At 41.8% G+C, this 14,235-nt stretch overlaps 1 protein-coding gene across 2 annotated transcripts in view; it reads right to left on the bottom strand.

Moving 5' to 3' along the window:
* ACTR8 (actin related protein 8) overlaps positions 1–14,235 on the bottom strand; it is a 19,556-nt gene extending 5,321 nt beyond the window's left edge. The window contains exons 1-13 of one of the 2 annotated variants that reach the window (XR_004352329.1): positions 13,900–14,235; positions 10,811–10,981; positions 9,324–9,434; positions 8,604–8,708; positions 8,148–8,321; positions 7,539–7,632; positions 7,188–7,320; positions 5,742–5,895; positions 4,855–4,950; positions 4,204–4,344; positions 2,902–3,166; positions 1,965–2,128; positions 959–1,147 (exon numbers count right to left, since the gene is read on the bottom strand). Coding sequence is in view for 1 of the 2 variants with exons in the window: in XM_032650079.1 (XP_032505970.1) it covers positions 1,004–1,147; positions 1,965–2,128; positions 2,902–3,166; positions 4,204–4,344; positions 4,855–4,950; positions 5,742–5,895; positions 7,188–7,320; positions 7,539–7,632; positions 8,148–8,321; positions 8,604–8,708; positions 9,324–9,434; positions 10,811–10,981; positions 13,900–14,022 (1,875 nt within the window). In the remaining variant the exon portion in view is untranslated. Of the gene's footprint in view, positions 1–790; positions 1,148–1,964; positions 2,129–2,901; positions 3,167–4,203; positions 4,345–4,854; positions 4,951–5,741; positions 5,896–7,187; positions 7,321–7,538; positions 7,633–8,147; positions 8,322–8,603; positions 8,709–9,323; positions 9,435–10,810; positions 10,982–13,899 lie in introns of those variants that run through there. The other variant, XM_032650079.1, reaches the window with a different exon arrangement.

Here is a 14,235-nt window from a genome sequence, read left to right as displayed (position 1 = left end):
CCCATCCTCCCAGGTCTCTGAGCCCATAGGCTGTGCTGGCTGGCTCCAGTCTCCAAACCTCCTTCCCTTCCTCTGCCAGGGCTCAGAAGGCTGCACCAAGGCCTGGACCACTGGTGGTAATAGCTGTCTGTATTTAAACTTTGGTTCAGACTGCTCACAGATTAAGGTCAATGGATCATACTGAACAAAAAGTACTCCAAGAACTTTCACTTCATTTTTCAGGTAAAGGAAAATTGGGGACCTGATGCTTAAGTTAGAAATTACAGCAGTCTCCTTATCTGTACAACATATTAGAAAATCATTAACCTAAATCATTTCTATCTGGCTTTAGGAAGCAAATGAGTTTTCATTTCTGTTCTGTTTTGGTCAATGACTGTTTTCCTTCCCCAAGCCCACCCTAGATTATGTCAGTAACAAAAGCCAGCCAGCCCAGCCTTAAATCTTTGCCTCTGGAAATCTACACCTGAATGTGCCCCAATATTTTTTGTAATACAGGAGAAAATTTTAAAAAAACAAAAAACTTTCTTTCCTATTTGGAATTGTAGCAGCATACACAGGTCATGACATATGTGCTTGCTGTACTAGATTAGAGGGAAAATGCGTGACCAGACATTTCTCACAATTCAGGTACACAATGACACACCCACCCCTCATGGTTATGTGAGACTGCCTGATGACTCTCAGAAGCCAACCTAAATGAAGGGCTTCACCACCTGAGAACCATTCTACTGCAACAATTTAGATCATCGGGAGTTAGAGACCCTGAAGAAGGGGTAGGAGAGTTTACCACTGAAGACTAAGTTCATATTTATTCTCAAATGTCCTGACTACAAAAGCAGCTTATTTTTTACACCAATGTCATGTTCTCAACATAAAAGTTAAAATTCATTTATTTTCATAAAACTTAAGCACCTAGGTCAATAAATTAGAATATAAATGTTCTATAAGAGTCTTATACCACAAGGTTATGTGTTGGTCTCCAACAGTGGCTTTTCTGTCCATTTCACCACACAAAAGCAGCTCGCTCTCGCAGCATGCGCACGCCAAAGCGCTGCCATTCCCTCTGATAAATCCACAGCTCCTGTGTCGTATCTAAACAAGCCAACACTGCCCCTCCTTTCCATGCAATCAGCCGGGGATCCATGTCCTAGAGAGGTGATAAGCAAAGATATTTCAGTGTAAGCAGACAAGACATTTACTTGAACTTGGGGGCAGAAAACACCCTGCTGAGTCAATATGGAATAAATCAGATTTTCAACTTGCATTAAAGACCCATGAAAGATCCATAAACCACAGACATCTTCTATTTCAACTCACAAGAAATTTTTTTAGTTTTTATTACTGAAAATGCTACTATTCACTATTTACTATTATTCCACAAAGAGTCCCTATAGGCAGCAACATATGTAAGGACATAACTTATTTTGAAGTTTGACTAGAATAAATATATCCCACAGTCCCTCCCTCAGAATTAAAATTAAATAAAAATATTCCCAGGAATTGTCAGTGAGAATAATAAAATACAGACACAATCTGTTTCTAAATTCCTGTGTTTATGGTTGCCAAGATAGTTCAAACCAAAAAGATCCCTGAAGATCACCTGGTCTAGGGACCAGCAGGAGATTCTTAATATCAAAGAGATAAAATGGAATTGTTCTGGCTGACAGCGTGAGAACAGTCAGTCTTCTCCTTGCCCCATCCAGTCCTTTGACAAAGGCAGAAGTCAGTCATGCTAGTTTGGAGGGCACAGCAGGGACTAAAAGCCAGTAATCTAGTCCCTAGTCCAGAGCTCCTTTCACCACATCTGTGACCTGCTGAAAGTAATTTTTCCACTTGCTCCAAGCCCTTAAGAACTCCCCAGATACAAACCCACGCCTCCCAGGATTTTCTCTGTCCAATACATTACAACTAGAAATAATGCTGTTTCACTGGCAAAAGTACAACTTGCACTGTGTACAACATACCTTGGGCCTTGTGATCACATCCACATTTTCAATAATTCGCCTGAATGAAGGTGGCATCTTATTGAGAATTCTGTGCTGCAGAAATTCTTGAGCTTTATGGAACATCAGACCACCTCCCACCACCAGGATGGAGCTGTACATCTTCTTTTTGGCTTCATCAGACGCTGCAAAGACAGTGAAATCCCTTCCACACTTTTTCTCCATATCCACCACCACCCCAGGCCAAGCCACCATCATCTCTTGCTTGGATAACTGCGGGAGCCTTCTCAAAGGTCTCTCTCCCAACCCATCCTAGACAATGCTACCACGCAGTCAGAGGAACCTTGCAAAACACAAATGTGAGCATGTTGCTGTCCCACCCCCGACCCTGCTAGTAGCAGGATTAGGACCAGAATCTCTAGGGGGGCCTACAAAGTCCAGTGTGGAGTGTACCCACCACTTCCCACAGCTTCACCCTACATCCTGCTTTCCAGCCACACTGGCCTTAACACAGGCTTCTTCGTCTACCTGGAATACCAAGGTAACACCTCACTCTCCCCCTAGATCCCTCTCTCTCAAATGGCTCTTCCTCAGGAAAGCCTTCCCTGCCTCCCCGCCCTCCACAGCTCCTCCTGAGTAAAAACTCCTTATTAAACCCCTCAATCAGAAACTCTCAGTCAGAACCCTTTAGTTCAATTTTGTAGCACCTGCACAGTTGTAATTTCATCTTTGTGTGGTAAGCTGACTTGTTTTGGTCTCTTCCACAAGGCTCCATGCTCAGCGAGGCCAGGAACCAGATCCTAACACCTGACAATGTAGGCGCAAAGCAGATGCTTAATAGCATTTTTTTTTTCTTTTTTTTTTGCTCAAAAGCTTTTGCATGAACATGCTGCAGGGCAAAACTACACCCTAGCCTGAACCCTGTAATTGCTCTCTCCCAGCTCCCAGACGTGCTTACAACAACAGTCTATGCTATGGAGGATGGCTTTATCCAGGCCCAGGGCTTTCCCTTCAAACAGCGAGATGGCAGTCTTCCGGGACATCAGTGCAGTGAGAGCTTCCTCAGAATCATTGCCAGCCATCAAGCAGTCTCCCTGGGAGGATCCCAAATCCACCTCCTGGGAATGCAGTCTTTCTGGAAGATCAGAGGACTGGCCACGAAGATCCCCCTCAAATCCAATGGGTTTGGATGCAGACTTTCGGTCAGCAGTAGCTTTTGCAGACTTTAAATGAATCAAAAGGAGAATCAAATGGATGGTAAGGCTATGATAGAACACGGTTGATGTTCTCCAGCTAGATCCCCCCTTCTCCCTACCCCACTACTCTGCACTCTATAAAAAGAAGGTCTGTCACTGTGCTGCAGAGAGGAAACACACCATAGTTCTACGACCAAGCACCTGGTCCCCACCCCTGGATAACTAGGAGTCAGGGGTGGTGTGCAGAAGATGAGGAAGTGCTGACAATTCCAAAACAATCACGGGCAGGCAGCGCGTGAGGTAACACCTCACTCTCCCCCTAGCTCCCTCTCTCTCAAATGGCTCTTCCTCGGGAAAGCCTTCCCTGCCTCCAACCCTCCACAGCTCCTCCTGAGTAAAAGAGCTATAACTTTGCTATTACTGATAGGATTTTTAAGATTGAAATGTCGATGTAGATGAACCTTTTCCCCCTGAGTTTTTAAGTGTAGTAGTTCACTGGAATTCTTAGGCCACTGGCTGTTATGGGTCCTCATTTTCAGACCTTATCTAAGAACCCCACGCTCAGCTTTGGGACAGGAACAAAAACTAGAAAAGGTTCACTGCCCTCTTCTCTCCATCATGAGCTGCTGTTTCATTAGCAGATAAGAGCTTTAATTTGTGCCCCTGAATCAGACATCCTATAACTAGGATCAGCTTTGGACAAAAGAATTCAGCTCTTTGCCTGTGCCACCCAGTTTTTGCATGATAATTTAAAAATAGGTAAGCTTTTACTGAAAATACTACTGGATAAATATTCAAAAGTAGATAAAGTATTATACATAAACTACTTTAAAAATACATGCCAAAAGGGAAGTATCTTGTAGATTGGTATTCTGAAAATTGATGTTTGCTGAATAAAGAAATCTGTCATCTGGATTTTAAACACAGACTTCATCTACGGTCTTAAAACCAGTATCAGCTTTAGTATACTGTCAGATTGCAGCCACTGCAATGATCCATTAATTATGGACAAACTTCTCGTACAGGGACAAGACTGTCTCCTCTCACACAGAATTACCACAGACCTGTTCTTGCTTGCTTTGTGTGGCCAGCAGGTAATGTTCATCATGAGGATCCTCAGGGTCACCCTGGGACCTGTGCTGCAAAGTTGTCATCTTCTGTCCAACGATTCCAAAAGTTGCTGGATAAAACAAAGCCATCGGAGCCTGTGCATGGAAGGAAAAGAATGACCAACCAAGGATACTGCCTTGTGAAAAAACTGACCCATTAAATAAATTTTGTTCTTCCAAAAACAAAACTGGCAGATCAGATCCTATAAGTTAGACCGAGTAAGCATTCTCTTTCAGAAGTAACATTATTTCTTCAGTGCATGATAGGCCAGAAAACTAACTTATCATCAAATTGAATGGGTGATATAACACCAGAAATCTCAAAGTAAATGTAAAATAAGTGCCTAGTAATCTACTTTATAATTTCCTAGTAAGAATGGTGCCTCTTTCTAAATAACAACTCATCACATACTGGCTAATTAAAATAATGGCTCAGATCTGTTCTAATCTGTACTCTACCAGTGGTTTAAATGTTGGGTTAGCAGCTAATTTACAACCAGTTGACATTCTCACCTCATGAGGTTTCCAGCAAGTACATATTCTCTCAGTCTGATTGAACCTGGCTGCCTTTCTTTCTACCCATGGAAATATATACCGATGTGTTACCTGGAGTTTTTCATCTCCTAATCGAAACTGGTAAAGAAGGGCAGGGGAATCTGGATGTCGAATCTGAAACTCATGGTCCTGAAGCCCAGAGATATCCTGATTCCAGGAAAAGATGCTGTCAGTGAATCAGTAAAAGTGCATGCAAACTCTTCAAATGCCATCTAAATCTCACCTATAAAAGGGCTGCCCTACAACTTCCTACCACTCCCACTGGAACTTAATAAAACAAGAGTTCAACTGTACCTTGATTCTCTTCCAACATTCCTGAAATTCCCACTATGTACATTTTTGTTTGCTTCATTATCAACACACACCAATACAATGTCCAAACCAGTAAGCAAACTCCCTCAATAACTGGGAAATGTTATTACCCCGTCTTAATGTTTCTCAAAAAAATTTTTATTCAGAATTACATTACTTGAAAAATGCTTTAAAATAAGTTGGAAAAAGAAAGGTCTAAAACAAATAGCATAAAAAGGTAGCAATTCATATACAGCAATGACTAAATGTTGACTGTTCACAATACCAAGAAAGTGCTTCAAATGATACCATTTTATTAACTGTCTATACCTATGTATTTACCTGCTACTATGCATTACATCCAAAGGTTTATCTTTATCCTTTATTAAAATGATTGTAGATCCTAAGGAGAGAGACATCTGCTAAACTCTCTTAAAAATACTAGCTGTGTTTTCCAGAGCCTGAGACACATCCGTACAGCTCTGACCTTACCAAAAAACTCTCTCACTCCTTAAGAGCTTCAGCCTCAAGGCTTTATAAACTTGGGTTGAACAGGTTGCATAATACTGTTAAATTTTTAATTAGCTTTAAATATCTTCAATTTTCCTGAAAACAAAAATAATCAGCAATTTTGATGTTGCTCCCACCTGATCTAAATGACAAAAAGTTTCTTTAAGGTGCTGCAGAAGAAGGCAATCCATTTTATTTGTTAACTGGCATTCTCTGTAAGGGAACCCAGCTCGCTGCATCAGCCAGTAAAAACATCTTGACACATCAGATCCACCATATGCCAGACAGAGCCTAGTGTTAAGAGAAAAGGGCAGATGGGTAAGCTGTCAGTTAAGAAGGTGCAAAGGGTGCTCCAAAAACTCAGTTAGGCACAGTGAAACACAGCAAGTTTCAAGAAATGTTGTAGAGATAAATTAAAGCATGAAAGGACAGAATGGATGTAAGGGACAGAGAAAGGAAGCTAGCAAAAACCAGTGGTGAACATCTAGAAGCAAAAAATGCTATTTGCAAAAACTGTCCAAGAAACAGAATACACATTAAATCCAGCTCATTTCCAAGTCCATATGTGTAGCATATGACAGCTGTTTGACTGTCTATACTCACCAACATGTAGAAATGGCAGGCAGTGACACCGTAAGACAAAGTTAAGGGAGAAAACCTTAGCGAATACTATCTACTAACAATATTTCTACGATTTGGAAAGATCACTGCTGTGCTGTTTTAGTGGTAGAAGACCTGGGTCCAGTGTTTTCTCTATACTTTGAAAACTAATGGCATTAGGTGTTACAAATGGATGAGCCCAAACAACTCAATCTGGGTTTGAGAATGCACTGTAACTTGGGGTGGGAGGTAACAAATTAACCTTTCTCGTGGACTGCTTGGACCCTCTTTTAAATTTGTTTCTATGACTTCAGAGTCAAACTTCCTATGTGGGTGACAGGAAGAATTAAAGCATCCTGAAGAAGCCATCCTGGAAGCACAAAATGCTGCAGAGAACTGGTGTGTGCACTACCTGAGTGTGCTTACCTGTGCTGGGCTTGTCTCAGGACAGACAAGCAGCAAACCTGCTCCTGCTAGGTATTTTATTACCTCTTCTATCAGAGATGACATAATGAATGGACTTGACCACGATAAAGTTACTCCTCACTCACCAAAAACAATTATGACGAGAAAAGCAAATACTCAAAATGCTAGCTAGCTAGAGAATTCAGACCTGAAAACCTATTTTCTCCTACATGACTTGCCCAAATAAAGCTTTGCTGTGAATGTGATTGGTATCTCTCTGCCACACCATAGTGAAAGACACAAAGCTAACATACATACTTCCTCCGTGGGAAAGCACACAACACACACTAGGGCTTTCAGGAGCTGCTAATGTGAACTCATATGAGAGAGTTCAAATGGGAAGGGTAAAATCGGCTATTTATAGCCGTGTTAGAATTTGCACTTCCACAATCTTACTAGTTTCACAAGAAAAATCTGAGTATGTAATTCCTTACAAAAACTTCTAACTCATGATGCTTTCAGTTGAACAGGCTGTGTGGGGAGAAGGAGCAGGGAATACCTCCTCCCAAGCTCCTCACCGAGTGTTCCGATGAGAGACCCCATCCTCCACACAGCACACGCTTGTCTTTTGGTCTCCAACATCTACAATACACGTGCTGCTTAAACCACTTCCATAGGTGGCGCACACAGACTCCTGATGGACCACGATCCCTGAAAAACAAAAGGTAGAGGGGTGAACACCTGGGGAGCAGGAAAGATTCTACAACAAACATTCAATTAAAATCTAGGAACCTCCAGGCAATCACCCAAGTATCACTGACCCTCCCAGAATAAGCATTTCAATAAAGCAGTGAATCAGATTAACTTTGTCAGGAAAAAAAAAATAACAATCTCATTTCAGGCAGATTTCACTGGGATATCAGACATACCTGAAAACCCCATCTTCATTAGGATCATATTCACTAATTCTTTCACATGCTGCTTATTATAGATATCAGGAATTAACAAGATACATCTATAATACTAAAAAGAACAAAGAAAAAATATAAAATGGTTAACACTCAAGTCAGGTCAAAATAAATTTCACCACACTTGTCGTCAAAGAGGATTCTCTCTAAAGCAGTAGCAGCAATGGCTAGAGGCTCAAAATAAAAACTCAAAGCTCTCTGCTATCCTTTAGGTTTTATGAAAAAAAACAGAAAGTGCTGAAGTTTTGTGGGCTTTTTTCCCTTTGAGCTATTTAACACTTATAAAATGAAAAATAAGACAACTGATGTTTCCAAAAAAGGTCCAGAGAGAAGGCATAAACATGAGCAGGCTTGCTGATTGCAGAGCAGTTGAGAGGAACACCAAGAACCAAACAAAATGAGAAAAAAAAGAAAGCACCAGAGGGGAATTCAGTGAAGGAAAAAAGATATCCTTAACAGCTTAAGGTCGAGAAGGCTTCAAGGACACTGTCTTACAAACAACTGAGTATAGTATACTTTTATTGACCAAGAATCTTAAAGACAATCCAATAACTGGTCATTTTAGTTTACCTTTAAATCTTTCAGTGGGATTTCCAAGTATTTTTGTATCGCATGAGACCATATTACTTCAATATCTGCCAGAACAGCTGTAAGGGAGCCCCCAGGTCCTGGGTGAATATTTAACTGACCTCTTCTGATAGGCCAGTGAATATTGTAACAGTCCAGAGGATTAACATACAGGGCCTAGAAAAGACAGGGAGATAAATACATTGTTAAAACTCTTCTCTCAGGGTTTTCTAGATTCACATTCAAAAACCTAAGGCCAGAAGTTATCATTAACATTTGCTGACTGTTCTAATGTTGAGAGTGGTGTATGTAACATCTCAGGAGCCAGTGTGAATATCTGGTCCTCAGGGTAGGATTACAGAATGCTAAGAAAAACTAGAACTAGGTGGCAAAGCAAATTAATTTTACAAATAGTATCTAGGTTTTCTTCTTCCATTTCACTGTAAAGATGTTTCCTACCTCTTCTCCTACCAAAAACTCAGGGTGATGAGATGTGTTTGTCCACTTATTTCCGGAGCAGTGATCTAAAATCGCAGGTCGCATCTGCTTGTTGTAGGAACGTGCCTGAAACAAAAGAGCATCCGAAAATTCTCTGAATCCATGCAAGAAAACAAAAAGGGGTTGTCCTCTTTTCTCCTCTCTCACAGACCAGATACAGTGGCAAATTTTAATCATAAATCCAAGATATGTGACAAAATATTGATTGGTCACAAGTGGATTCTCCTGCCCTATACCACAATCTTGATTTCTCCCGTAATGTTAACACTTAGGGAGTGATTCAGTCAGTCCAAAATTAATACTGTACTCTGCTGAAAGTTGAATACAGATTTATATATCATATAGACTCATGTCCATTCCTAGCAGCACTGGTTTATCACATTAAAATGACAGATGTAGTAAGAATACAGCTTCCCATCAAGATCCTGGAATTACACACTTAAGACTCTCAGATAAATTAAATTTTCATCAACTTGACACAAGAAACACCACCTTACAAATTATTTGGCTTGCCTAGACAATACCAATTCAGGTATTCTGTAGGTGGTTAAGAATGTTTTTTCTTCCTCTTTTAAGGAAATCCCATCTTTAATTTGCATAATGAAATAGGGAGTGCACACGAATGGTTACAACCTAATAGCAGTGGTCAAAGAATGAATCTGAAGAGAGTTGAGACTGAACCTGCTCAGGGGACACAGGAATCCGTCTTGTACCATTTGACATCTTTTTAGACCATATTGCTTGATCCACCATTTTAAGGCCATTTTGTCTTTGTTCATTACTTTCAGGTTTCTGGGGAAAAAGAACAGAGATGAAGCGTATAAAGAATTTAGTGAAAAAGAGAAAGAAATGGCAAAATACTAATTTAATCCAGCAAGAGCAAATGCTCCCTCATCAACGAGTAGCATGTCCTTCACCTTTGTCACACGTATTAATCTTAAGAATTCAAAGTAAACTTCTTATTATTTATAAATAAAAAAATCAGAAAAGAGCCATCGCCATAAAACTATCTGCAAAAATCTATAACCTCAAGTGACTTTTGACTAATATCAGAGCACTGCTACTTTATATTTACAAAGAATTCGAGAGGCTCTTCCATATATCTATGTAATTCTCATGTTTACAATTTTATAACAATGTTTTATTCCTTCATGTGTTATTTCACTTAATTAATGAGTATTCAAGTTCTTGTGATATTGCAAAGAACACTATATTTTTATAAAATATTATTTTGTTTTCTTTCCATTTTTATTCCTGAGATTTATTCCTAAAATAGAATTGTAAGATCCAAAGATATGCGAATTTTAGATTCTTACACTGTCAAGTTATACTTAAGCTTAGAAATGGACTTAAGGAGAGTCTGCTAGTTATGCTAAAAAATGGAACCCTAAGGCTTACTATAAGAATTATAGAAACTGCAAGTTCCTAAAACTACCCTTGATTTAAAACTTAAAGCAGATTACAATGCAATACACATATTTAACACCTATCACAAAAATTTTCCTGTTAATCATCACCTGCAAAATAGGATGCCTACTGCATCCTAAGTAAATGCTTACTCCAAGGAAATACTATTTTTTGCCTTTAAATTATGATTTGATCTAAGATTGTAACAAGTGCTTATTGTAGCAATTCAATTTGCTACAGATTGAAAATATGAGCTCAATTTAAACTCTAAGTATCTGGAAGAGAAAATATGGCAGTCAGTTAATAGACACCTGGATGTATCATTTTAAGGGAGTGACAATTCTGTATCTTCCACTAAAGATCATCTTCATCAATACCCAATTCATCCTGATGGGTTAAAAAATTAGATTTACTTTTGTTATAATTATTTCTGTACAATCTAAAATTGATAGCTCAGATAAAAAATGACATTTGTAACCCTGAATGATGTCGTTATTTTAAAATACATTAAAGCTATGAAGATGTCGTTCAAGATTATAGCATACATTGAATACTGAAGCCCTCCCAAGGAGACAACCCTGGGCTTTCTCTTTAGGTCTTACATTTCTTTTGTGTGTGTGTGTGCTGCGAGGGGGGGTTTGGCCACACTGCACGGCTTGTGGAATCTTAGTTCCCTGACCAGGGATTGAACCCGGGCCCTCGGCAGCGAAAACTCGGAGTCCTAACCACTGGAACGCCAGCGTCCTCCATTTCTGACTTACATTTAATCCCTCCCTTAGGAGCCAGTTGTCTTTGTACAGGGGCTGCCCTTGTTGTTTGTGTCTTCGTGCAATAACATGAGGAATGCTGGCAGGAAGTGTGTCTGTGGCTCGACCGATCCTCAGAGTTGTTGAACCTGGATGTATGACAACGATGAAGTTGCTCTGGATTTGCTGCAAATACAAAACATAGGAGTGTGACCTTAGTAAATAACATGCAGGTAACATGTTAAATAACACAGAGGTAACAGGCTAGACTAAGAAATTAGTTTCCTGTAATGACTATCAAACTCAAAGGTATCAAAATAATTCAGTAAAGGGAGTTCTCTGAGAGGCATCCAAATATTGCTCTCTGCCTGCATGCAAACTCTTTTTGTATCTGTGTGCCGAGGATCTGACTCAGGGTACATAGGTCAACAAATATTTGTTTAAGTGAACGAAATCCTAAGTACCCAACGCAAATCAAGCTATAATTTGGGGGCATTTCTGTGCCTATCACTGTGGGTACAATGGTGACCAGGACGAAGTCCTGACCACTAGAGAACTTCCCATTTACTAGAGAAGAGAGTTAAACAACGAATAAGAGTGTGGGGAATACTATGACTTGTGAAGTATGGGGTTCCCTAAATCTGAATCACCTAAAGATCCTTGTTAAAACAAAACAAAACAAAAAAGACCCTAAAGCTTCACTACAAATTTTCTGATTCAGAATCTCCAGTAAGAGAGCGCCTAGGAATCTGCAATTTACAAAAGCTCCTGAAGTAATTAGTATGATCACTCAGATGTGACAACACTGGTTGAGAAGGTGAGGGAAGAAGTTAATTTAAGATCAGAATCACTGTTTTGCAATGCTGGAAAGTGAGTGGACTTTATACATGGACCACTTCCGAGAATGTGCATGAACTGTATTTTCGTCATTGTTTTTTAAACACTTTACCCTTATTGTTTCTGTACTATTTACGTGATCTGGCAAGAGTCTGCGGTTAAGAAACCAGAGTTCACAATTCCATCCTCACAGGTCAGAGAGCTCTGCTGCATTTCACCATCCATTACTGGGAGACAGTGAACAAGGACTGACAAAGCAGCACAAATCAGGACCGTGGAGTAATGACTGTGGGCTTTTAGATCTGTAATTCTCAAGGGGGCAGAATATAACCTGAATCACTAGGGAACCTTTACCACGTAAACCTGTTGAGGGACCCAGAGTGTCAGGAGGGAGTGGGGGAAGAAGGGACTCGAACAATCCCTTTGACAACAGGATGCCTCTGTTGAGAATCACATTCCAGTGTGACTCCTAAATCAGCACATACTCTGCTCTGCCCTTAAGGTACAGTTGTGTCTTCTTGGCATGTCCTCATTTAAAATATTTCCGTAACTTTCCAATAAGATACAGTCCAGAATCTCCAAGATCAAGACCCTGCCTACTTCTCTAGCTTTACTCTAGAACCACTTACTTTTCAGTCTCTTTAATCTTCCCAATCCAGATGTCTCCTGATTTCTTAGTTCACTGTGCTGACAATCAGGCCTTCACAAACGCAACTCCCCTTGTCTGCAGTGTTCTTTCTCCCTGTTAAATCTTACTCCTCCCTTCAGGTCTAAAGTTAAATGTCATCAGACCAGGTTTATTTGTCCCTCTGCAATAAAATCTTATGGCACCCCTCCTTTTCATGACACTTATCATTCTTGTAATGATTTACTGTCTGCTCTCTCAAAAGACAAAACCTTCATGTAAAGGACTACTACTGTCTTGTTCACTACTCTGTGCCCAGTGCACGGCATACAGGAGCCTAGTAGGTATTTGTTGAATGCCCATGGCACCACTCTCACATGGCCTGGTGCTCTGCAGCACACTTCTCAAGCTTTTGCGTGCTATGGCAGACAACATTTATCTAGCAAACTGAGTTAAACAGATGAGGCGGCTTGCCATCAGGGACATCTGTACCTCATTAATAGTACACAGGCTGCAGCACACTGATGGCGAAGCTCTGGGGTAGTAAACGCAGTTTTCCGAAGTGTGGACAAGCAGTTTTTAATAATTACATATCTATCTTAACATATTAGAAAACAACTAGCCAATACATCCTACATATCATTTCCTGGACATTACTGCTTAACATAAAATTGAGTAAAAACAGTTATTCAGCAAATAATGGTAGAGGTGTCACAGAGGATATGGAAAAACCAAAAGTTGTTACATGACTGAAGTTAAGCAAATGTTGTTACAGTGGCTAATGGTCCAGGCTCCAGATTCACAAATCTGGCTCGAAATTCAGGCTGTGCCACTTCCTTGCTCTAGATAAAGTTCCTACCTCAGAGAGCTATTGTGAGGATTAAACGAGTTAATCATGTAGCTCGGAGTCTGGCTATCTATTCCCAAGTTCTGCATTCCCTTCAGAAGAGGCCAAGCTCTGGCTTATACGACCCTCTTGATGCCATCCCTGTTAAGATCTCCAGTCTCATGTCTTGCTCCTTCTTCTTCCTCAATTCCAGACATCCTCATCTCCAACATTTCATATCCTCCCTTGGCCCAGGTCTCTTCCATGCTGTTCTCCTGCCCTCACATTCCCCCTGGCTAACTCCTAATCACCCTTTAGGTCTCTGTCCAGGTGTCACCTCCATTGAAGAAACTGTCCCAGACCGTCAGGGCTGGAGGAGGTACCTGCTGTGTGTGCCCAATACCTCCCCCTATGGTCCTCTGCACTACCCCATCCCACTCCATGCCCTAGATACTTACTGCCCATCCCCAACCGTGAGCTCCCCCTCCCCGCCAAGTGGGAGAATCCTAGAGAGTGGGAACTGGCAAGGCCCTTACACACCATCCAGTCTGCCCCCTCAAACTAGTTGGCAGGAAGGTGACAGTCCTGTGCTGGTCTCATAGCCCGGGAGGCTGGGGTTCGCACAGTGGCTGGTGTCACTGGCCTGGCCATCTGCACTGTGCCCTAGGAGAAAGCGGGGAACGACCCCCTTGCACCACCCACCTGGGTGGGCGCCCGAAGACTCCCGCCGTTCGCCAGCCTCCTCCCCCTAGCCCAGCTCCGCGGCCCCCCGCCCCGCCCGGAAGCCGAGTCCGAGGCCCGCCCCCGGCGCCTCACCTCCTGCAGCGACTCCGGCACCAGCGCGGGCACGATGGGTCGCTTCACGCCACGCTGCTCCTTCTCCTTCTCCCCGCCCTTCTCTTTCCCATTCTCCGTGTCCCCCTTCTCGGCCTGGGTCATCTCGGCTGCCGACGCCCCTCCAGCCTCTAGCCTCAAGGACGCAACGCGACCACCAGAGAACTGGCGTCCGAACAAGCGCAACCTCGCGGCCGACTGCCCACAACCAAGATGGCCGCCGGGAGTCAGCCCAGAGCATTCCGGGAGAGCGGAAGGGCGGAGCTGCCCGGAGGAGGGTAAGATGGGAGGGGGCACTGGCTGGATGTTGCTGTGATT

Source organism: Phocoena sinus, chromosome 11 (genome assembly GCF_008692025.1).
Source record: "Phocoena sinus isolate mPhoSin1 chromosome 11, mPhoSin1.pri, whole genome shotgun sequence".
Lineage (NCBI taxonomy): Eukaryota > Metazoa > Chordata > Mammalia > Artiodactyla > Phocoenidae > Phocoena > Phocoena sinus.
This window is presented reverse-complemented; position numbering and strand designations above follow the sequence as displayed.